The sequence below is a fragment of the Dreissena polymorpha genome, chromosome 1, assembly GCF_020536995.1.
Source record: "Dreissena polymorpha isolate Duluth1 chromosome 1, UMN_Dpol_1.0, whole genome shotgun sequence".
In the NCBI taxonomy this organism is placed as follows: Eukaryota; Metazoa; Mollusca; class Bivalvia; order Myida; family Dreissenidae; genus Dreissena; species Dreissena polymorpha.
Genome location: NC_068355.1, coordinates 103,282,160 through 103,305,218, shown reverse-complemented (window position 1 = coordinate 103,305,218; position 23,059 = coordinate 103,282,160). Strand labels below are relative to the sequence as shown.

The following is a 23,059-nucleotide window of genomic DNA, read 5'->3' as shown; positions in this document are numbered from 1 at the left end:
AAAACCTTGTTGCGACCCTACAAAACAATTACCGTTGTTGACAACAATTTACATTATTACACATGTTGAAATAAATGTGTTAGAACACATATATTTCATACATTTAAGAACTGCAATGCTAAGTTTTAATTATAGGAATGCAGTTAATATTCTTCAAAGGCGACAATTAACTTTAAATATACTCTGAATTGTGTCCAACATCATTTATAAACAAGAGATGTGTTTGTGAAACACTATGTTCCCATATATATGACCTTTGACCTTGAAGGATGACCTTGACCTTTCACCACCACTCAAAATGTGCAGCTCCATGAGATACACATGTATGCCAAATATCAAGTTGCTAGCTTCAATGTTGCAAAAGTGTACATTAAATGAGTGATTTTGACCCATATATTTGACCTTTGACCTTGAAGGATGACCTTGACCATTCACCACTCAAAATGTGCAGCTCCATGAGATACACATGCATGCTATATATGAAGTTGCTATCTTCAATATTGCAAAAGTTATGGCAAATGTTAAAGTTGGGGCAAACAAACAAACCAACAAACAAACCAGCAACAAACCAACAGATAGGGCACAAACAATATGTTCCCCACTATAGTGGTGGGGGACATAAACATGTCGACAACTTCTATAAAATGGCAAAATAAAGTGGGGACACTTTTTCTGGGGCCAGCCCAAAACCTGGCTTATCAATGCGGAGCTGCGCCCTGTCCTACAACTAAGAATAACCTGTGAACTATGCAATCTGCCCATTGTTTAAGACTAAGGTGTGACCTACCCAATGTAGCCAACAACGATCCTGACTTCCTGCCCCTCAGGAGCCACGGGTCCCTCCTCATCCTCCCCCTCCTCCTCATTGAGTATGAATGCCTCATTAGCGGCGCTATAGCTGTGCAGAGAGTGGTTGATGATCTGCTGTAGAGAGTTTGGGGAGAACTGGTCGTACATGTGACTGCGTGCTACATGGCTGGGGTGGGTCCGTGACGGGTAGGAGTGGTGGGCAGGAACAGACTTGGGCGGGTTGACATGACCTTGGGATGTGCTCTTGATGAAGGCTTGCTTGGGCTCCACCCGTCTGTGAATACACATAGGCGATGCATGGATTTAGTCATTTGGTGAAAATTATCATACTCACTTCAAATGAAATAATTCTCTCACACAACTGTCCTACCATGGTTAACAATTCTTTCAAATACTTTAATGATGAAAACAAGAGCTGTCACCATAGGATGACTTATGCCCCCTATAAACGCTTGATAGAACTTATGAGCTCTTTTCGAAACCTAAAAACAGATTTCGAAACCTAAACGCAGAGCCTAAGTTCAGGGTCAAGGTCACAGGGGTTAAAATTTGTGTGCGTATGGAAAGGCCTTGTCTGTATACACATGCATACCAAATATGAAGGTTATATCTCAAGGGACATAGAAGTTATGAGCATTTTTCAAAACCTAAACGCAGATTTCGGAACCTTAACGCGGACCCTAACTTCAAGGTCAAGGTCACAGGGGTAAACATTTTTGTGCGTATGGAAAGGCCTTGTCCATATACACATGCATACCAAATATGAAGGTTATATCTCAAGGGACATAGAAGTTATGAGCATTTTTCGAAACCTAAATGCAGATTTCGAAACCTAAACGCGGACCCTAAGTTCAAGGTCAAGGTCAGAGGGGTAAAAAAATTAGTGCGTATGGAAAGGCCTTGTCCATATACACATGCATACCAAATATGAAGGTTATATTTCAAGGGACATAAAAGTTCTGAGCATTTTTCGAAACCTAAACGCAGATTTTGAAACCTAAACGCGGACCTAAGTTCAAAGTCAAGGTCACAGGGGTAAATTTTTTTGTGCGTATGGAAAGGCCTTGTCCATATACACATGCATACCAAATATGAAGGTTATATCTCAAGGGACATAGAAGTTATGAGCATTTTTCCAAACCTAAACGCAGATTTCGAAACCTAAACGCGGACCCTAAGTTCAAGGTCAAGGTCACAGGAGTAAAAAATTGTGTGCATATAGAAAGGCCTTGTCCATATACACATGCATACCAAATATGAAGGTTATATCTCAAGGGACATAGAAGTTATGAGCATTTTTCGAAACCTAAAAGCAGATTTCGAAACCTAAACGCGGACCCTAAGTTCAAAGTCAAGGTCACAGGGGTAAACATTTTTGTGCGTATGGAAAGGCCTTGTCCATATACACATGCATACCAAATATGAAGGTTATATCTCAAGGGACATAGAAGTTATGAGCATTTTTCGAAACCTTAACGCAGATTTCGAAACCTAAACGCGGACCCTAAGTTCAAGGTCAAGGTCACAGGGGTAAAAAAATTTGTGCGTATGGAAAGGCCTTGTCCATATGCACATGCATACCAAATATGAAGGTTATATCTCAAGGGACATAGAAGTTATGAGCATTTTTCGAAACCTAAAAGCAAAGTGTGACTGAAAGACAGACAGACGGACAGTCCGATCACTATATGCCACCTTTTTCTTCGAAAAGGGGGCATAAAAAGGTCTATAAATAAATTAAATGTCTAATAATACTCTATTATGTATAATGATGACTTCATTAAAATCCCTGAAAATTACTCTTAATATTTGTTCAAATGGCTCTTTATCAAAGAACCAGCCACATTCCCTGGAAACAAAGGATATACATGAGCTGCATGCCATCCCTGTGATCAATGTACCAGAATTCTTGAGCTGCATGCCATCCCTGTGATCAATGTACCATAATACTCTACCTGTCATGCCATCCCTGTGATCAATGTACCAGAATACTTGAGCTGCATGCCATCCCTGTGATCAATGTACCAGAATACTTGAGCTGCATGCCATCCCTGTGATCAATGTACCAGAATATTCTACTTGAGCTGCATGCCATCCCTGTGATCAATGTACCAGAATACTTGTGCTGCATGCCATCCCTGTGATCAATGTACCAGCATACTCTACTTGAGCTGCATGCCATCCCTGTGATCAATGTACCAGAATACTTGAGCTGCATGCCATCCCTGTGATCAATGTACCAGAATACTCTACATGTCATGCCATCCCTGTGATCAATATACCAGCAATACTCTACCTGTCATGCCATCCCTGTGATCAATGTACCAGAATACTTGAGCTGCATGCCATCCCTGTGATCAATGTACCAGAATACTTAAGCTGCATGCCATCACTGTGATCAATGTACCAGAATACTCTACCTGTCATGCCATCCCTGTGATCAATGTACCAGAATACTTGAGCTGCATGCCATCCCTGTGATCAATGTATCAGAATACTTTAGCTGCATGCCATCCCTGTGATCAATGTACCAGAATACTCTACCTGTCATGCAATCCCTGTGATCAATGTACCAGAATACTCTACCTGTCATGCCATCCCTGTGATCAATGTACCAGAATACTCTACCTGTCATGCCATCCCTGTGATCAATCAGGGCTCAACACTAACAGTTGTCCTATTGCCCCTGGCAAGTAAAAGTAGGGTCCGGGCAAGTTATTTTACAATCTAGTTGTCCGCCCAGGCAAGTGCAAAAAAGAACAAAGAGCATTTAATTTAGACTTTAATTAGACTTTTATTGCTGTAATCATTTTGTTAAATGTGCAAAAATAAAAATGGTTTTGTGGTGTATAATTTTGATCTTTATAAAAAATTATGAGGTTTACAGTTAATGTGATATTTCATGTTTGGGCAAGTGGCTTTAAGTTCAGGGCAAGTAGATTTTCTAAGTACTTGCCCAGCAGGGCAAGTTGGTTTCTAAGGTTAATGTTGAGCCCTGTCAATGTACCAGAATACTCTACCTGTCATGCCATCCCTGTGATCAATGTACCAGAATACTCTACCTGTCATGCCATCCCTGTGATCAATGTACCAGAATACTCTACCTGTCATGCCATCCCCGTGATCAATGTACCAGAATACTCAACCTGTCATGCCATCCCTGTGATCAATGTACCAGAATACTCTACCTGTCATGCCATCCCTGTGATCAATGTACCACAATACTCTACCTGTCATGCCATCCCTATGATAAATGTACCAGAATACTCTACCTGTCATGCCATCCCCGTGATCAATGTACCAGAATACTCAACCTGTAATGCCATCCCTGTGATCAATGTACCAGAATACTCTACCTGTCATGCCATCCCTGTGATCAATGTTCCAAACTACCCTACCTGTCATGCAACCCCTGTGATCAATGTACCAGAATACTCTACCTGTCATGCCATCCCTGTGATCAGTGTACCAGAATACTCTACCTGTCATGCCATCCCTGTGATCAATGTACCAGAATACTCTACCTGTCATGCCATCCCTGTGATCAATGTACCAGAATACTCTACCTGTCATGCCATCCCTGTGATCAATGTACCAGAATACTCTACCTGTCATGCCATCCCCGTGATCAATGTACCAAAATACTCAACCTGTCATGCCATCCCTGTGATCAATGTACCAGAATACTCTACCTGTCATGCCATCCCTGTGATCAATGTACCACAATACTCTACCTGTCGTGCCATCCCTGTGATCAATGTACCAGAATACTCTACCTGTCATGCCATCCCTGTGATCAATGTACCACAATACTCTACCTGTCGTGCCATCCCTGTGATCAATGTACCAGAATACTCTACCTGTCATGCCATCCCTGTGATCAATGTACCAGAATACTCTACCTGTCATGCTATCCCTGTGATCAATGTACCAGAATACTCTACCTGTCATGCCATCCCTGTTCTCAATGTACCAGAATACTCTACCTGTCATGCCATCCCTGTGATCAATGTACCAGAATACTCTACCTGTCATGCCATCCCTGTGATCAATGTACCAGAATACTCTACCTGTCATGCCATCCCTGTGATCAATGTACCAGAATACTCTACCTTTCACGCCATCCCTGTGATCAATGTACCAGAATACTCTACCTTTCATGCCATCCCTGTGATCAATGTACCAGAATACTCTACCTGTCATGCTATCCCTGTGATCAATGTACCAGAACACTCTACCTGTCATGCCATTCCTGTGATCAATGTACCAGAATACTCTACCTGTCATGCTATCCCTGTGATCAATGTTCCAGAATACTCTACCTGTGGAGAGGCAGACTGGGAGCAGTGGGGACGTTGGAGGCAGATACGCTCTTCTGAAAGGGCACCTTGAACACATTGCTGGCCCCTGCCTCGATGTAGCTGGTCCCCTCAGCCTGCAGCTCATGGTTCTCTGCCCCCACTGGAGTGTGCAGTCTGGGCCGCGAGGATCGGGCCTTGGATGTAGCGCTGAAACAAGAGCAAGAAAAATGTGAGGCAATATATTGAAATTTGAACATGTTCATGTCCACGATATTGTAATCTTTATGTGTGAACAATTTGCAGCATTGTTCCGAAGATCAGCTCGAAATATTTCTATAGCAAAGAGTGAATTTCTAATTAATGAAAGGTCATAATATATGTGTTCATTGTACATATCTATAACAGTAATCTCTAAGACTAAGAGGGCCTGAAAGGCCCAAAGTCGCTCATTTGAGATACAAAGGAACTGACTTGCTCTGTGCAACCCCAAGATATAATGACAATGAATGTTCACCATGTTTCATGAAGAGTTAACTTTAAATGTAATTTTAAGAGTGCTCACAAGGCTTTACTATAGCCATGTTAAGACGAATTCCCCGACCATTGGCGGCCATGTTTTTCAACAGACCGGAACTTTTTTCGAACTGATCCAAGATATCATTTAAACAAATGTTCTGATCAAGTGTTTTGAAGATTGGACAATAAATGTGAATTTTAGAAACTATTTAGGAACTTTTTTCGAACTGATCCAAGATATCATTGAAACAAATGTTCTGATCAAGTGTTATGAAGATTGGACAATTAATGTGAATTTTAGAGTGTTAACCAGTTTTTACTATAGCCATATAAGGAAAAATGCCCCGCCCCCTGGCAGCCATGGTATTTATCCAACATAACCCATGTTTGAACTCGTCCAAATTATCATTAGGACAAATCTTCTGACCAAGTTTCATGAAGATGGGACAATAAATGTGGCCTCTAGAGCGCTTACAAGGTTTTACTATAGCCATATAAGGAAGAATGCCCTAGTGGCCATGTTTTTCAACAGACCAGAAGCATTTTCAAACTCATCCAAGATGTCATTGGGACGTATGTTCTGAATAAGTTTCATGAAGATCAGACCATAAATTTGGAGTCTAGGGTGTTGACATGGTTTTACTACAGGCATATAAGGAAAGATGCCCAGCCCAATGGCAGCTATGTGTTTTAACCAACTGGAACCATTTTCAAGCTCATCCAAGATATCATTGGGACAAATCTTCAGACCAAGTTTCATGAAGATCGGACAATAAATGTGGCCTCTAGAGTGGTTTTACTATAGCCATATTAGGAAAAATGCCCCGCCCCCTGGCGACCATGTTTTTCAAGCAACGGTTACCATTTTTAAACTCGGCCAAATATCATTGAGACGAATCTTCTGACCAACTTTCATTGAGACGAATCTTCTGACCAACTTTCATGAAGATTGGACAAGAAATGATGCCTGTAGAAAGTTAACAAGGCAAATGTTGAAGCCACACTATGCACGACAGACAAAAGGCAATCACAAAAGCTCACCATGAGAACATTACGCTCAGGTGAGCTAAAAATACATATAATTATATTGCCTTTTCTGTAAACTGTAATTTGCTATTATGTGTCGGTATATTACTAAGACAAAGTAACCTTATAAAGGAAATGGATATTACAGAAGAGAAACATTACAATACAAGGTTACTTATAAAGGAAATGGATATTACAAAAGAGACACATTACAATACAACGTTACTTATAAAGGAAATAGATATTACAGAAGAGACACATTACAATACAATGCTACTAATAAAGGAAATGGATATTACAGAAGAGACATATTACAATACAACGTTACTAATAAAGGAAATGGATATTACAGAAGAGACACATTACAATACAACGTTACTTATAAAGGAAATGGATATTACAGAAGAGACACATTACAATACAACGTTACTAATAAAGGAAATGGATATTACAGAAGGGACACATTACAATACAACGTTACTAATAAAGGAAATGGATATTACAGAAGAGACACATTACAATACAACGTTACTAATAAAGGAAATGGATATTACAGAAGAGACACATTACAATACAACGTTACTAATAAAGGAAATGGATATTACAGAAGAGACACATTACAATACAACGTTACTAATAAAGGAAATGGATATTACAGAAGAGACATATTACAATACAACGTAACTTATAAAGGAAATGGATATTACAGAAGGGACACATTACAATACAACGTTACTAATAAAGGAAATGGATATTACAGAAGAGACACATTACAATACAACGTTACTAATAAAGGAAATGGATATTACAGAAGAGACACATTACAATACAACGTTACTTATAAAGGAAATGGATATTACAGGAGAGACACATTACAATACAACGTAACTTATAAAGGAAATGGATATTACAGAAGAGAAAAAAATACAATACAACGTTACTTATAAAGAAAATGGATATTACAGAAGAGACACATTACAATACAACGTTACTTATAAAAGAAATGGATAGAGACACATTACAATAAAACGTTACTTATAAAGGAAATGGATATTACAGAAGAGACACATTACAATACGTTACTTATAAAGGAAATGGATATTACAGAAGAGACACATTACAATACAAAGTTACTTATAAAGGAAATGGATATTACAGAAGAGACACATTACAATACAAGGATCCTTATAAAAGAAATGGATATTACAAAAGAGACACATTACAATACAACGTTACTTATAAAGTAAATGGATATTACAGAAGAGATACATTACAATACAACGTTACTTATAAAGGAAATGGATATAACAGAAGAGACACATTACAAAACACCGTTTATTATAAAGGAAATGGATATTACAGAAGAGACAAATTGCAATACAACGTTACTTATAAAGGAAATGGATATTACAGAAGGGACACATTACAATACAACGTTTCTTATAAAGGAAATGGATATTACAGAAGAGACACATTACAATATAACGTTACTTATAAAGGAAATGGATATTACAGAAGAGACACATTACAATACAACGTTACTTATAAAGGAAATGGATATTACAGAAGAGACACATTACAATACAATGTTACTAATAAAGGAAATGGATATTACAGGAGAGACACATTACAATACAACGTTACTTATAAAGGAAATGGATATTACAGAAGAGACACATTACAATACGTTACTAATAAAGGAAATGGATATTACAGAAGAGACACATTACAATACAACGTTACTTATAAAGGAAATGGATATAACAGAAGAGACACATTACCATACAACGTTACTTATAAAGGAAATGGATATTACAGGAGAGACACATTACAATACAACGTTACTAATAAAGGAAATGGATATTACAGAAGAGACACATTACAATACAATGTTACTTATAAAGGAAAAGGATATTACAGAAGAGACACATTACAATACAACGTTACTAATAAAGGAAATGGATATTACAGAAGAGACACATTACAATACAACTTTACTAATAAAGGAAATGGATATTACAGAAGAGACACATTACAATACAACGTTACTAATAAAGGAAATGGATATTACAGAAGAGACACATTACAACACAACGTTACTAATAAAGGAAATGGATATTACAGAAGAGACACATTACAATACAACGTTACCAATAAAGGAAATGGATATTACAGTTGAGACACATTACAATACAACGTTACCAATAAAGGAAATGGATATTACAGAAGAGACACATTACAATACAACGTTACTAATAAAGGAAATGGATATTACAGAAGAGACATATTACAATACAACGTTACTAATAAAGGAAATGGATATTACAGAAGAGACACATTACAATACAACGTTACTAATAAAGGAAATGGATATTACAGAAGAGACATATTACAATACAACGTTACTAATAAAGGAAATGGATATTACAGAAGAGACACATTACAATACAACGTTAATTATAAAGGAAATGGATATTACAGAAGAGACACATTACAATACAACGTTAATTATAAAGGAAATGGATATTACAGAAGAGACACATTACAATACAACGTTAATTATAAAGGAAATGGATATTACAGAAGAGACACATTACAATACAACGTTACTAATAAAGGAAATGGATATTACAGAAGAGACATATTACAATACAACGTTACTAATAAAGGAAATGGATATAACAGAAGAGACACATTACCATACAACGTTACTTATAAAGGAAATGGATATTACAGAAGAGACATATTACAATACAACGTTACTAATAAAGGAAATGGATATTACAGAAGAGACACATTACAATACAACGTTACTAATAAAGGAAATGGATATTACAGAAGAGACACATTACCATACAATGTTACTTATAAAGGAAATGGATATTACAGAAGAGACACATTACAATACAACGTTACTAATAAAGGAAATGGATATTACAGAAGAGACACATTACAATACAACGTTACTAATAAAGGAAATGGATATTACAGAAGAGACACATTACAACGTTACTAATAAAGGAAATGGATATTACAGAAAAGACACATTACAATACAACGTTACTAATAAAGGAAATGGATATTACAGAAGAGACACATTACAATACAACGTTACTAATAAAGGAAATGGATATTACAGAAGAGACACATTACAATATAACGTTACTAATAAAGGAAATGGATATTACAGAAGAGACACATTACAATACAACGTTACTTATAAAGGAAATGGATATTACAGAAGGGACACATTACCATACAACGTTACTTATAAAGGAAATGGATATTAAAGAAAAGACACATTACAATACAACGTTACTAATATAGTAAATGGATATTACAGAAGAGATACATTACAATACAACGTTACTTATAAAGCAAATGGATATTACAGAAGAGACACATTACCATACAACAAGGAGGTTATTGCATTGTAACTTTTGGCACTGCATACTTCCTGTTATCTCCACTCAGTAGAGGTCGTGAGTTCGGGTCATGGCTGGTGCCGTCTGGAGAGGGCCGGTCCCGCTGGTTGATGTCGGCCAGTAACTTCTCCATCTTCTCATTGTAGGCCTTTTCTGCGCGGGCTCCCTTTCGAGACCGGTGTGTGTACTTGGCCTTGGTGCGGTGGTAGAAGTCATCATCTGATGAGTCACTGCTGTTGTAGTTTTCTGCAACCTGGAGTAAATAAACAAAATATGATTGAGATTATCATCTGTTTAAAGATCAGAATTCTGTATATATATTCGTATAATTTTGAAATGGAACATAGAGAAAATTATGTTAGTTTGATTGTGTACTTAAGTTTATCCCACGAGTGAAGAAAGGTTTACATGGCGAGGCTTGTTGAGCCTTGTTAGTCTTTCTGACATGAGTGGGATAAATTTAAGTACACAATCACACTAACATAGTATTCTATTTATCCTACAATATATTTTTTATTTAATTTATTCCTGATGCAATTAAAATAGTAGTCTTAAATTGATTAAATAAAAGCAAAAAAAACCACATTAAATTAACTGAATCTTACATTGCGTAGTAATATTAAGTGTGATCTTTCCCGTTTACGGAACTCAAAATTGTATTTAAGAAGACAAAGAAGAGAAACGAGACAAAATATCGCTATACTCTTCGATTCAATATTAATCAGTGTTCCAAATGTAACACACTCAAGTAGAACACAGACGGTTGTGTTCAAAGTACAATTCTTGTTTAACCACTGTAAAATACCAAAAACAAACATGGCTGCCATTTTGAAATTTACAAAATGTGTAGACACCTGCGTGAAGCATGATTAAGCATTTATCCCCGCCGATATTGTCATTTTTAGTCTATTAACAACTCTTCTTTTTACACACATTTAACTTACTGACATACAAAGTAAAACATCTACTGGTTATTGTTCTACTCACCGAAGTTGTGTAAAAACCATGTTTATTTTCATAAAGTTTAATTTGCTTTCATGACGAGTTAAAATTCTGAACACATTTCTTCATCGCAATCCATCTTTTCCATTTTAAAGCACTGGATGTAAGCAGGCAATTCTTTGTGGATAGACATTCTTTGATATACTGACAAAGGAATTTCATTATTCATCAAAAGAAATTACCCTTTTAATTCAATAATGATTTCCTTCAAAAAGTTAAAGAACAATTCACTGACACTTCTTAAATTTAATCCATCAATTGTTCAACAAAACATCGCGTTATTCGAGTACATTCGACATTTTAACGAAATCGAAAATGGAATCTCACCAGTTTCATTCCAGTTTTATATACCAACACTGTTATTCACATTCATAATATGATAATAATCCATCGTAAACACATACAATAATCGTTTGATGTTTAAAAAATATTTAATTGTTAAATAAAAACCCTCCCAAGTCCGAATTTATTTTGTCCTTAAATCCAAAGCGTCTAACTAGTTTTGTCATTTAAATTATGTCACACGAGATACGTCATAAATTGCGTAATCAATTGAATGAAAATTAAAGAACGGAAAGCTAGTTCTTCATAAATTTTAGTGAAGAATCAAAATAGTATTATAGTATGACTCAAAACCTGTGCCCATCTATAATTTAGTATAAAAGTAAGATATATATTATAGACGTTAATACACGGCTGAGCCGGGCCGGGCAGTGATAATCGGCCCCAGGTCGCAAACCAGGGTTATGCCCCCTGCGGGCCGATTATCACTGCTCCGCCCATCTCAGCCGTGTATAATCCTCTAAATAATCCATCGTAAACACACACACTCGTTAACTCGTTAAACGACTGCGTACCCAATGACCTGAATGACGCAATCAGGGGTGAAAGGCCAAAAAAAGTAGTTCCTATGTACATGTTCTAAAAATAACCGTGGAGAAAACCTTATCTAACAAGATGTGTTTGTGAAACACAATGTCCCCCTATATGATGTTTGACCTTGTAGGATGACCTTGACCTTGTGAAGGATGACCTTGACCTTTCACCACTCAAAATGTGCAGCTCCATGAGATACACATGCAATATGATGCTTGACCTTGTGAAGGATGACCTTGACCTTGACCTTTCACCACTCAAAATGTGCAGCTCCATGAGATACACATGCATGCCAAATATCAAGTTGCTATCTTCAATATTGCAAAAGTATTCATAAAATAAGCGATTTGGGCCATATATATTTGACCTCTGAGCTTGAAGGATGACCTTGACCTTGACCTTTCACCACTCAAAATGTGCAGCTCCATGAGATGCACATGCATGTTGCTATCTTCAATATTGCAAAAGTATTCATAAAATAAGCGATTTGGGCCACATATATTTGACCTCTGAGCTTGAAGGATGACCTTGACCTTGACCTTTCAGCACTCAAAATGTGCAGCTCCATGAGATACACATGCATGCCAAATATCAAGTTGCTATCTTCAATATTGCAAAAGTATTCATAAAATGAGCGATTTTGGCCACATATATTTGACCTCTGACCTTGAAGGATGACCTTTACCTTGACCTTTCACCACTCAAAATGTGCAGCTTCATGAGATGCACATGCATGTTGCTATCTTCAATTTTGCAAAAGTATTCATAAAATAAGCGATTTGGGCCACATATATTTGACCTCTGAGCTTGAAGGATGACCTTGACCTTTCACCACTCAAAATGTGCAGCTCCATGAGATGCACATGCATGCCAAATATCAAGTTGCTATCTTCAATATTGCAAAAGTATTCATAAAATGAACGATTTTGGCCACATATATTTGACCTCTGACCTTGAAGGATGACCTTGACCTTGACCTTTCACCACTCAAAATGTGCAGCTTCATGAGATACACATGCATGCCAAATATGAAGTTGCTATCTTCAATATAGCAAAAGTAATTGCAAAATGTTAAAGTTGGCGCAAACAGACAGACCAACAGACCAACAGACAGGGCAAAAACAATATGTCCCCCACTACTATAGTGGGGGACATAAAAATAACCGTGGAGAAAACCTTATCTTTTCTTTATGAGTCGTATTTGTTCTATAAAATCATTTCGCTGTAGGATAAATGTATTTCCAGGATGATATCCTAAACTCGAAGATATCTCATCACATGTTACTATAAATCCTTCTATAGCTTGTCCAGTTTACATTGACAGAGTCGTGTCAAGACAGCTGACAAGTCCTTCTGACCATCAAGGGATCTTATAAACAATATATTTAAGCGCCACTTTGGGAAAACAGGTTTATGCATGTGCGTAAAGTGTTGTCCAAGATTAGCCTGTGCAGTCTGCACAGGCTCTTCAGGGAGGACACTTACCACTTTTATGATATTATTTGTTTTAAGAATGTCTCTTCTTAGCAAAAATCCTGTTTAGGCAGAAAGTGTTGTCCCTGATAAGCTTGCATAGGCTAATCTGGGACAACATTTTAGGCACATGCATTTAATCCCCCTTTCACGGTGCGATGCTCATTTCATGACTGATTGTCTTTACACAGGCCCTCACCTGGATGGTCAGTGTGCCAGTGGAGGTGCCAACCATGCAGACCACGTCATCATGGCAATGCTTCGAGACGTCCAGTCCGTTGACACTCATGAGGTAGTCGCCTGGGCGCAGGCCCACCCTGTCTGCAGGGCTGCTGCTCACGATGTTACTCAACACACACGGGTGCTGACCTGACAGTGGGGATAACAGGGTTAGCACATTCAACATCATTGAATGATTCACAAGACTGACATCAGGGTTACTGCACCTTTCTGACAAAACTTATTAAATCCATTCATGAATGGCATCAGTTATTATTAAAGAAAATAATGTTCATTTCACTAAAAACAATTGGTTTGGGAAGACATCCATTTAATTGTATTTATGTTCCTAAGTTGTTTCTTTAAAGTGCTTGTGCATCTGGGCTTAAAGCTATAAAGACTTTATGCTACTTAACAGAGTCAATACACAATGGTGATGGCCTGAGGTAGGGAGATAAAATCAAAGATGTGAACAACAAACAAAATTAACAAAAAATACAAGTGTAAGTAAGTTACAGTAACATGCTTATGAATAAAATGCACTCAGTTTCTAACAGTTATGTATATTTTGTTAGGATTGATGATAATTGATATTCATCATTATGTATTTACAACAGGAATAAAGTTACAAGCATAGTAAGCAATTTAAGAAAACAAGCATCATACAAGAAAATATTTTTCTGTTTAATATATCATTATACACATTAATGTAATACAATTTATTCAATGATTGTTATTAACAACAAGATATGTGTTTGTCAGAAACACTATGTCCCCTTCTGCGCCACTTTGAAGCTATATTTTTGACCTTTGATCTTGAAGGATGACCTTGACCTTTCACCACTCAAAATGTGCAGCTCCATGAGATACACATGCATGCCAAATATGAAGTTGCTATCTTCAATATTACAAAAGTTATGGCAAAATGTTGAAGTTGGAGCAAACAAACACACAAATCAACCAACCAACAGACAGGGCAAAAACAATATGTCCCCCACTATAGTGGTGGGGGACATAAAAAGGTCGGATTAACCAACGCTTTTGAGTAACAAAACAAGAGGGCCAAGATGGCCCTAGTTCGCTCACCTGAGATGAGTCGGTTCATTCAATCTTTACCTAATGTCAAACATGACCTAGATATTGACCAGACAAACATACTGGTCAAGTTTCATCATTATTGAACCAAAACTCTGGCGTAGGGAGTGTTTTTATTTTTGTAAGATTTGAAATGGTGACCTATATTTTGAGTTGAACCCCCTTACCAAACATCAAACTTTGCTTACAAGGATTTTCAGGGTTTTTTTTACTTAAAAAGTGACGCCGATATTCGGCGTCTTCCCCTACCAGAATTTTTCCCCTAAAAATACCATTTCCCCTCCAAAAATATAATTTTTCACCAAAATCTAATATTTTACCCTCAAAGAAATGTTTTTTTTCTTTTGGGAAGTCGACACTTATCCAATTTGTACCATGTACAACGATCTCTCTCTCTCTCTCTCTCCCGACGAACACTCAAATCTGGGAATCCCAGTGATTCTATATATAGCTCTTAAATTACGTCATTGAAACCGGGCAACTAATCGTATTAATCATATGACTATTTTACTGGATTCCGGTCTTGCACGAGAAGGGTGTTTCGTCAATTAATTACCGGAAACCAGTCGAATTTTCATCCGGGTTATGTGAAAGCAAAGATAGAAACGTTAAAACAGAATAAAGTCTCACAATTGGCGTTCATACACGAACAAAATAAAACGTTCGGACTCGGAAAATATTAATTGCGTTGACGCATTTTTTAAGAATGAATCATCAAAAACCGTTGAAACCCAGCAGGATTCGAAGGTAAATGTAATCAACATCGATTAATACTGTCGGATTATTGTGAAAGTGAAAGTAGACAATCGGCAGCTGCCGCACCTTTCCCTTCCAATACTGTAGCAGATCTAGATCGTCAACCCATTCATCATGAAATTGACATCGTTCCCCGGTCCCAGTTGAAAACATTTCCCTTTATTAGATCTACACCTGCAACTTTATTTAGGACTTTGACTTTAATATCATACTTGTTCATGTGTTTAAGAACAAAAAGGTCAGAGACATGCCTCTTTTTCTAAAAAAAACCCTGAAGTCTGTAGGTGAGTTATAGACATTGAAATGAACAGTTTTTATTTTTTCCCCAAATATGTCTCTTTCGCGCTCCATTTTCCCCTTTTACCCAGCGTCCAGCGTCTTCCCCTTTTTCTAAAAAAACCCCCTGATTTTGTATAATATAATGAAAATATGGACAATCTAAGGGCAATAATTATGGCATTAATTATGTGATTTTGCTCATCATCAAACTTGACTGAGATCTTTCAACAACTAAAGAATGCTTGAGAAATGTGAATGCTAGAGTGTTTACAAACCAAATGTGGACAGACGGACAGCAGACAAAGACCAATCCTAAAACCTCACCAGAGCAATCAGGTGAGCTAAAAAGTGTGTTTCACCAATCTGAGCCATTTTCCAACTTGTCCAAGAAATCAATAAAACCAATGTATTGACTAAGTTTCACGATGATAAGGCAAAAAATGTGACTTCTATAGTGTTCGATCACAAGGTTTCTCTCTATATAGTCAAATAAGGAAAACTGCCACACACCCCTGGCAGCCATGTTTATTGACCCATTGTCCGGGACCATTTGCAAACTCATCTGAGATATAAAAAAAAAACTATTCACCAAGTTTCATGATGATTGGGCAAAAAATGTGACTTCTAGAGTGTTCACAAGCCTTTTTTTACTATATAAATATAAGAAAACTGCCCCCCCCCCCGGCAGCCATGTTATTTAACTGACGGGAACCATTTTCCAACTCAACTCTCGTATCAAGGAAACAAATGTTCTGACCAAATTTCATGAAAATTGGGCAAAAAATGTGACTTCTAGTGTTCACATGTTTTCACTATATACATATAGAGAAAAATGCCCCGCCCACTGGCGGCCATGTTTTTTCACCGATCTGAGCCATTTTCGAACTCATCCGACATATCAATAAAACCAATGTTTTGATTAACTTTCATGATGATTAGGCAAAAATTGTGACTTCTAGAGTGTTTACAAGGTTTCTCTATAGCCATATAAGGAAAACTGCCCCGCTCACTGGCGGCCATGTTTTTCAATGGACCGCAGTGACCCAGATAAGCTGCGTATCTGCGTCTTTTACCCTATTAAAATGTTTAAAAACGCAAAGAAATACAATATCATGCGTATTGAAAACGCAACCAATTTGACGCAAACTCGTCAAATGGGATGCGCACAATACAATGGCTTTGATCGAAAATACTTTTCTCATTTTCGGTATTTCTCTTGTGAAGTATTATCGTAACGAGGTGATGCTTTCATTCAGCAAGCACCTGGCTGTTGGAGCAAGAAACAGTCAAAGTAAATAAAACGCTCTGCGGACTAGATTTCGTAGTAAAATAAAGCGTCTGACCAAATAATTTACGACGACATACATGCGTTTTCAATCTGACTTAATCCGTTGTTTTATAACTCAGTTCACCCTATTTCAAGAATGAAATCCATGGGTGAAAGTTGAAAATTTTCTAAAACCTGAAAATTTTGCTGGGGGTCTTGGGGGCCGCTAGGGCCCCCAGGTAGGTCCAGGGCAAAGCCCTGGTGGGGGGGCCTGGGGGGTGAAGCCCCCCGAACCTGCAGGAATTTAGCTTTTTGGAAACCATTTTTAGTAAGGAAAAAGTACTTCTCATGATACTTCAAAAGACCATCTAGTGATACCAAAATTACATTAATTTTGAAATGTAACAGAAAATTTTTACCAAAAGTTGAAATTCCTTGTCTCTGGGAATGCTTCTTTGGTCTTAATGTTTTAAGTCATCAGATGCAGATGAACTAAACTGAGTATATAGGAAGAAATTAGTTTTGACATGACATTTTCATATTTTGTGTTCTATAAAGTTCCCTAAATGACTAAGCTGAATAAACCCATTATTCCTTTTAAAAGTTTATGTCTGGTCAAATTAGAAAGCATCAACAGAGGACAATAATTAATTGCAAAAACAATATGCTCATATTGAAAAGATAAGCACTATGACAAAACATTCGTTATTAGAAGTTGCCAGATAAAAATGTGTTCAGAAAAATAAGTTAAGGTATTTTATTCAAATAAGCCCTCTATGGCAAAATTGCTTTCACAAATTTGCACTTCTATAATTTTATGATTTGTACAAGCATCAGCAGATCGTAATTGGTGATTACAAAAATAACAATTTCATTTTAAATTATTAGAAAACATTTCTTAATTCCACTGCTACAGGAATACATACCGTACATTCGCGGCCATAAGTCTACCTCGGCCATAAGTCGAGGGGTATAATGTGGCTAGAAAAACTTGGTTTTTTGCCTTGACTCTGCCATAAGTCGGGGGGTAAATTTCCTCAATATCTCGGACATGATTAAGTGAAGTTTTAGTCATGGTTCTGAGGGCTTTTGTACCGGCAGTTGACATTTTTTGGGATATTAATAATAAGAATATATTTTAAACGATACATTCAACGTTTCAATTACTAATTATCACGAAAAATATATTTTATTGTTCAAAATCATAATAACATATCATTTATTATTTCGAACTTAATATATATTTCACAAATTAAAATTATTATCCCATTTAATGTAATAACTTTCAGCGTTTATATTATGAGCAGATGTTTTTGTATTCAAATGTTAGTGCTATTGATGTGAAAATTCTGTAAAATCTTGAACGCAGAAATTCATTATATGGTCAAAATAATTGTAACTTGCTCTCAAATAATCAACAACGCTTTTGCCATTATGCGTGAAACACGTGAATTTACCAACACTCGCATCGCTCGCTATATTCGTAAATCACGAGATACCCGAGGAAAATTTTCTGCATTCTGGAAAAACGTCTTATCTAATAATACTTAGCAGATAATCGAAAGTAATTGTGTATTTAATATGTCCAATTACACTTTTTAATAATCCAGGTGAGTGCGTAATATTATTATAATCAAACAATGAATGCAATTTTCACTCAGATAAGATCTATTTATTTACGAAACGATTATGCATTAATAGTGGGACAGTTTTGTGAATAAATCAACGAAACCACACCTTCATCCAATCAAAAAATATACCATGTGAAGTTGAACAATAGCGATTGGTTAAAGGCGTATCCAACGATCGAGTAATTTTTTTGATTGGTCAGAAGTAGTTTGTAGCAGAACCGTTGTGCATATCATTAACGGATAACTATTTTAGGCGTAACGCAATAAAGACAAATGATTGAAAGGATGCCAACATCGAGGTACTTGAACTGGCGCCTGCTATCTATAGGGTGCCTACCCCCCCCCCCCCCAGAATTTCTCAACGGATTTACGCGATTTGGAAAAATGACCTCGGCGGCCATCCAAAAACCGGAATTCCGGGTTAACCCGGAAAACTTTCACCCATGGAAATCACCCTATTTTTCAAAATCAAAGGGTGAAAACCCTATTTCCCAAATAATTATCTGGGCCACTGGGACCGGAACCACTTTTGAACTCAACCAACATATCATTAAGACAGACATATAGACAAAGTTACATGAAGATTGGGCATTAAATGTGACTTCTACAGTGTTTACAAGCTTTTTCTTTTTTTTTTGACCTTGTGACTTAGTTTTTGACCCAGCATGACCCAGTTTCAAACTTGATCAAGATATCATTGGGACAAATCTTCTGACCAAGTTTCATGAAGATCGGACAATAAATGTGGCCTCTATAGTGTTTACGAACAAATGTGGACGGGTGGACGGATGGACGGACAACGGACAAAGACCAGGCACAAAAGCTCATCTGAGCAATCAGGTGAGCTAAAAATAAGAGCTGTCACCATAGGATGACATATGCCCCCTATAAACGCTTTGATAGAATTTATAGCATTTTTATGTCCCCCACTATAGTAGTGGGGGACATATTGTTTTTTCCCTGTCTGTCTGTTGGTCTGTCTGTCTGTTTGCGCCAACTTTAACATTTTGCAATAACTTTTGCTATATTGAAGATAGCAACTTCATATTTGGCATGCATGTGTATCTCATGAAGCTGCACATTTTGAGTGGTGAAAGGTCAAGGTCATCCTTCAAGGTCAGAGGTCAAATATATGTGGCCAAAATCGCTCATTTTATGAATACTTTTGCAATATTGAAGATAGCAACTTGATATTTGGCATGCATGTGTATCTCATGGAGCTGCACATTTTGAGTGGTGAAAGGTCAAGGTCAAGGTCATCCTTCAAGGTCAGAGGTCAATTATATGTGGCCAAAATCGCTCATTTTATGAATACTTTTGCAATATTGAAGATAGCAACTTGATATTTGGCATGCATGTGCATCTCATGGAGCTGCTCATTTTGAGTGGTGAAAGGTCAAGGTCATCCTTCAAGGTCAGAGGTCAAATATATGTGGCCGAAATCGCTTATTTTATGAATACTTTTGCAATATTGAAGATAGCAACTTGATATTTGGCATGCATGTGTATCTCATGGAGATGCACATTTTGAGTGGTGAAAGGTCAAGGTCATCCTTCACAAGGTCAAGGTCATCCTACAATGTCAAACATCATATAGGGGGACATTGTGTTTCACAAACACATCTTGTTCGAAACCTAAACACAGATTTCGAAACCTAAACGCGGACCCTAAGTTCAAGGTCAAGGTCACAAGGGTAAAAAAATTGTGTGCGTATGGAAAGGCCTTGTCCATATACACATGCACACCAAATATGTAGGTTATATCTCAAGGGACATAGAAGTTATGAGCATTTTTCGAAACCTAAACGCAGATTTCGAAACCTAAACGCCGACCCTAAGTTCAAGGTCAAGGTCACAGGGGAAAAAAATGTGTGCATATGGAAAGGCCTTGTCCATATACACATGCATACCGAATATGAAGGTTATATCTAAAGGGACATAGAAGTTATGAGCATTTTTCAAAACCTAAACGAAGATTTTGAAACCTAAACGCGGACCCTATTTCAAGGTCAAGGTCACAGGGGTAAACAATTTTGTGCGTATGGAAAGGCCTTGTCCATATACACATGCATACCAAATATGAAGGTTATATCTCAAGGGACATAGAAGTAATGAGCATTTTTCGAAACCTAAACGCAGATTTCGAAACCTAAACGCGGACCCTAAGTTCAAGGTCAAGGTCACAGGGGTAAAAAATTGTGTGCGTATGGAAAGGCCTTGTCCATATACACATGCATACCAAATATGAAGGTTTTATCTCAAGGGACATAGAAGTTATGAGCATTTTTCGAAACCTAAACGCAGATTTCGAAACCTAAACGCGGACCCTAAGTTCAAGGTCACAGGGCTAAAAAAATGTGTGCGTAAGGAAAGGCCTTGTCCATATACACATGCATACCAAATATGAAGGTTATATCTCAAGGGACATAGAAGTTATGAGCATTTTTGGAAACCTAAATGCAAAGTGTGACGGAAAGACGGACAGACAGACGGACGGACAGTCCGATCACTATATGCCCCCTTTTCTTCGAAAGGGGGCATAAAAACATCCAACCTCGAATAACAATTAACACATAAATGAAACACAACTACACTGTATTATTATGAAAACAATAATAATCAAAGGGGAGTAACTACTGTAAACTTAAATGCAATATTTAGAAGAGTTGTCTTGCATGTTACATGACCTTAATTCATGATTGTTTGCAAGCCTTTTTACTATATAAATATAAGGAAAACTGCCCCATCACTCTGGCAACCATGTTTTTCAACAGACCGGAACCATTTTCAAACTTAACTCACATATCTAGGAAACAAAAGTTCTGACCAAATTTCATGAAAATTGGGCCAAAAATGTGACTTCTAGAGTGTTGACATGTTTTACTAAATACATATAGAGAAAAATGCCCCGCCCACTGGCGGCCATGTTTTTTCACCGATCTGGACCATTTTCGAACTCGTCCGAGAAATCAATAAAACAATTGTTTTGACCAACTTTCATGATGATTGGGCAAAAATTGTGACTTCTAGAGTGTTTACAAGGTTTCTCTATAGCCAAATAAGGAAAACTGCCCCGCCCACTGGCGGCCATATTTTTCAATGGACCAGAACCACTTTTGAACTCAACCAACATATCATTAAGACAAACATTTTGACAAAGTAACATGAAGATTGGGCATGAAATGTGACTTCTACAGTGTTTACAAGTTTTTTCTTTTTTTTGACCTAGTGACCTAGTTTTTGACCCGGCACGACCCAGTTTCAAACTCCACCGAGATTTCATTGGGACGAAGCTTCTGACCAAGTTTCATGAAGATCGGACAATAAATGTGGCCTCTAGAGTGTTTACGAGCAAATGTTAATGGACGGACTGACGGACGTACGACGGACAAAGACTGGTCACAAAAGCTCACCTGAGCAATCAGGTGAGCTAAAAATGGCAACAAATTTTCGGTGGAAATGAAATCTCTGATATAAGTTACAATCCTTCTTGCTCTACCACAACCACGTACCAGAGATGGTGAAACCATAGCCAGTTTTGCCCCTGCTCACTTCCACTGTCTTTAGTCCGTGTATGGGCCTTTTCTTACGTCTCTTGGGCTGATGCAGCTGCTGGGGTGGGTACATTATCAGCTCTGTAATACACCAAACAACAGCATGTACAACTGGTGTTTTACACTATAGTGTATTTGACTTTTATAAATCTCAACTCAATTGAGTTGTCACTAATGTAAAGAAAAACACAACACCTGTTACCACAAGGAAGATAAATATGAAACAAGAGGGCCAAGATGGCCCTAGTTCGCTCACCTGAGAGGAGTCGGTTCATTCAATCTTTACAAAATGTCAAACTTGACCTAGATATTGTCCAGACAAACATCCTGGTCAAGTTTCATCATTATTTCATCTGCGAGTCATGATCAATGTACCTATGACTTTTCATGATCTTAGGCATAAGCATTCTTGAGTTATCATCCGGAAACCATTTTTCTATGTTGAGTCACCGTGACCTTGACAGCCATTGTGTGAATACGTTTTTTGGCACTATGACCTTGACCTTTAACCTAGTGACCTGAAAATCAATAGGGGTCATCTACGAGTCATGATCAATATACCTATGAAGTTTCATGAACCTAGGCATAACCGTTCTTGAGTTATCATCCAGAAACCATTTTACTATTTCTGGTCACCGTGACCTTGACCTTTGACCTAGTGACCTGAAAATCAATAGGGGGTCATCTGCGAGTCATGATCGTTGTACCTATGAAGTTTCATGATCCTAGGCATAAGCTTTCTTGAGTGATCATCCAGAAACCATTTTAATATTTCAGGTCAGCGTGACCTTGACCTTTTACCTAGTGACCTGAAAATCAAAAGGGGTCA

At 37.4% G+C, this 23,059-nt stretch overlaps 1 protein-coding gene and 1 long non-coding RNA gene across 18 annotated transcripts in view; both read right to left on the bottom strand.

Annotated features, from left to right (window-relative positions):
- LOC127865158 (regulator of G-protein signaling 12-like) overlaps nt 1-23,059 on the bottom strand; it is a 168,068-nt gene that overhangs the window by 106,862 nt on the left and 38,147 nt on the right. For all 16 annotated transcript variants that reach the window (XM_052405061.1, XM_052405064.1, XM_052405065.1 and 13 more), the window contains exons 2-6: nt 22,189-22,311; nt 13,629-13,798; nt 10,108-10,331; nt 5,133-5,318; nt 788-1,084 (exon numbers count right to left, since the gene is read on the bottom strand). In XM_052405061.1, coding sequence (XP_052261021.1) covers nt 788-1,084; nt 5,133-5,318; nt 10,108-10,331; nt 13,629-13,798; nt 22,189-22,303 — 992 coding nt within the window. In that variant the 5' untranslated portion in view covers nt 22,304-22,311. The remainder of the gene's footprint in view (nt 1-787; nt 1,085-5,132; nt 5,319-10,107; nt 10,332-13,628; nt 13,799-22,188; nt 22,312-23,059) is intronic.
- LOC127865264 (uncharacterized) lies at nt 11,908-13,277 on the bottom strand. 2 transcript variants are annotated; one of them, XR_008042553.1, is made up of 3 exons: nt 12,782-13,277; nt 12,198-12,355; nt 11,908-12,119 (listed from the first exon to the last, which is right to left on the bottom strand). It is a non-coding gene; the product is annotated as an uncharacterized LOC127865264 (long non-coding RNA). The 2 variants fall into 2 exon arrangements; XR_008042554.1 differs by having other exon boundaries at nt 12,204-12,355; nt 12,782-13,275.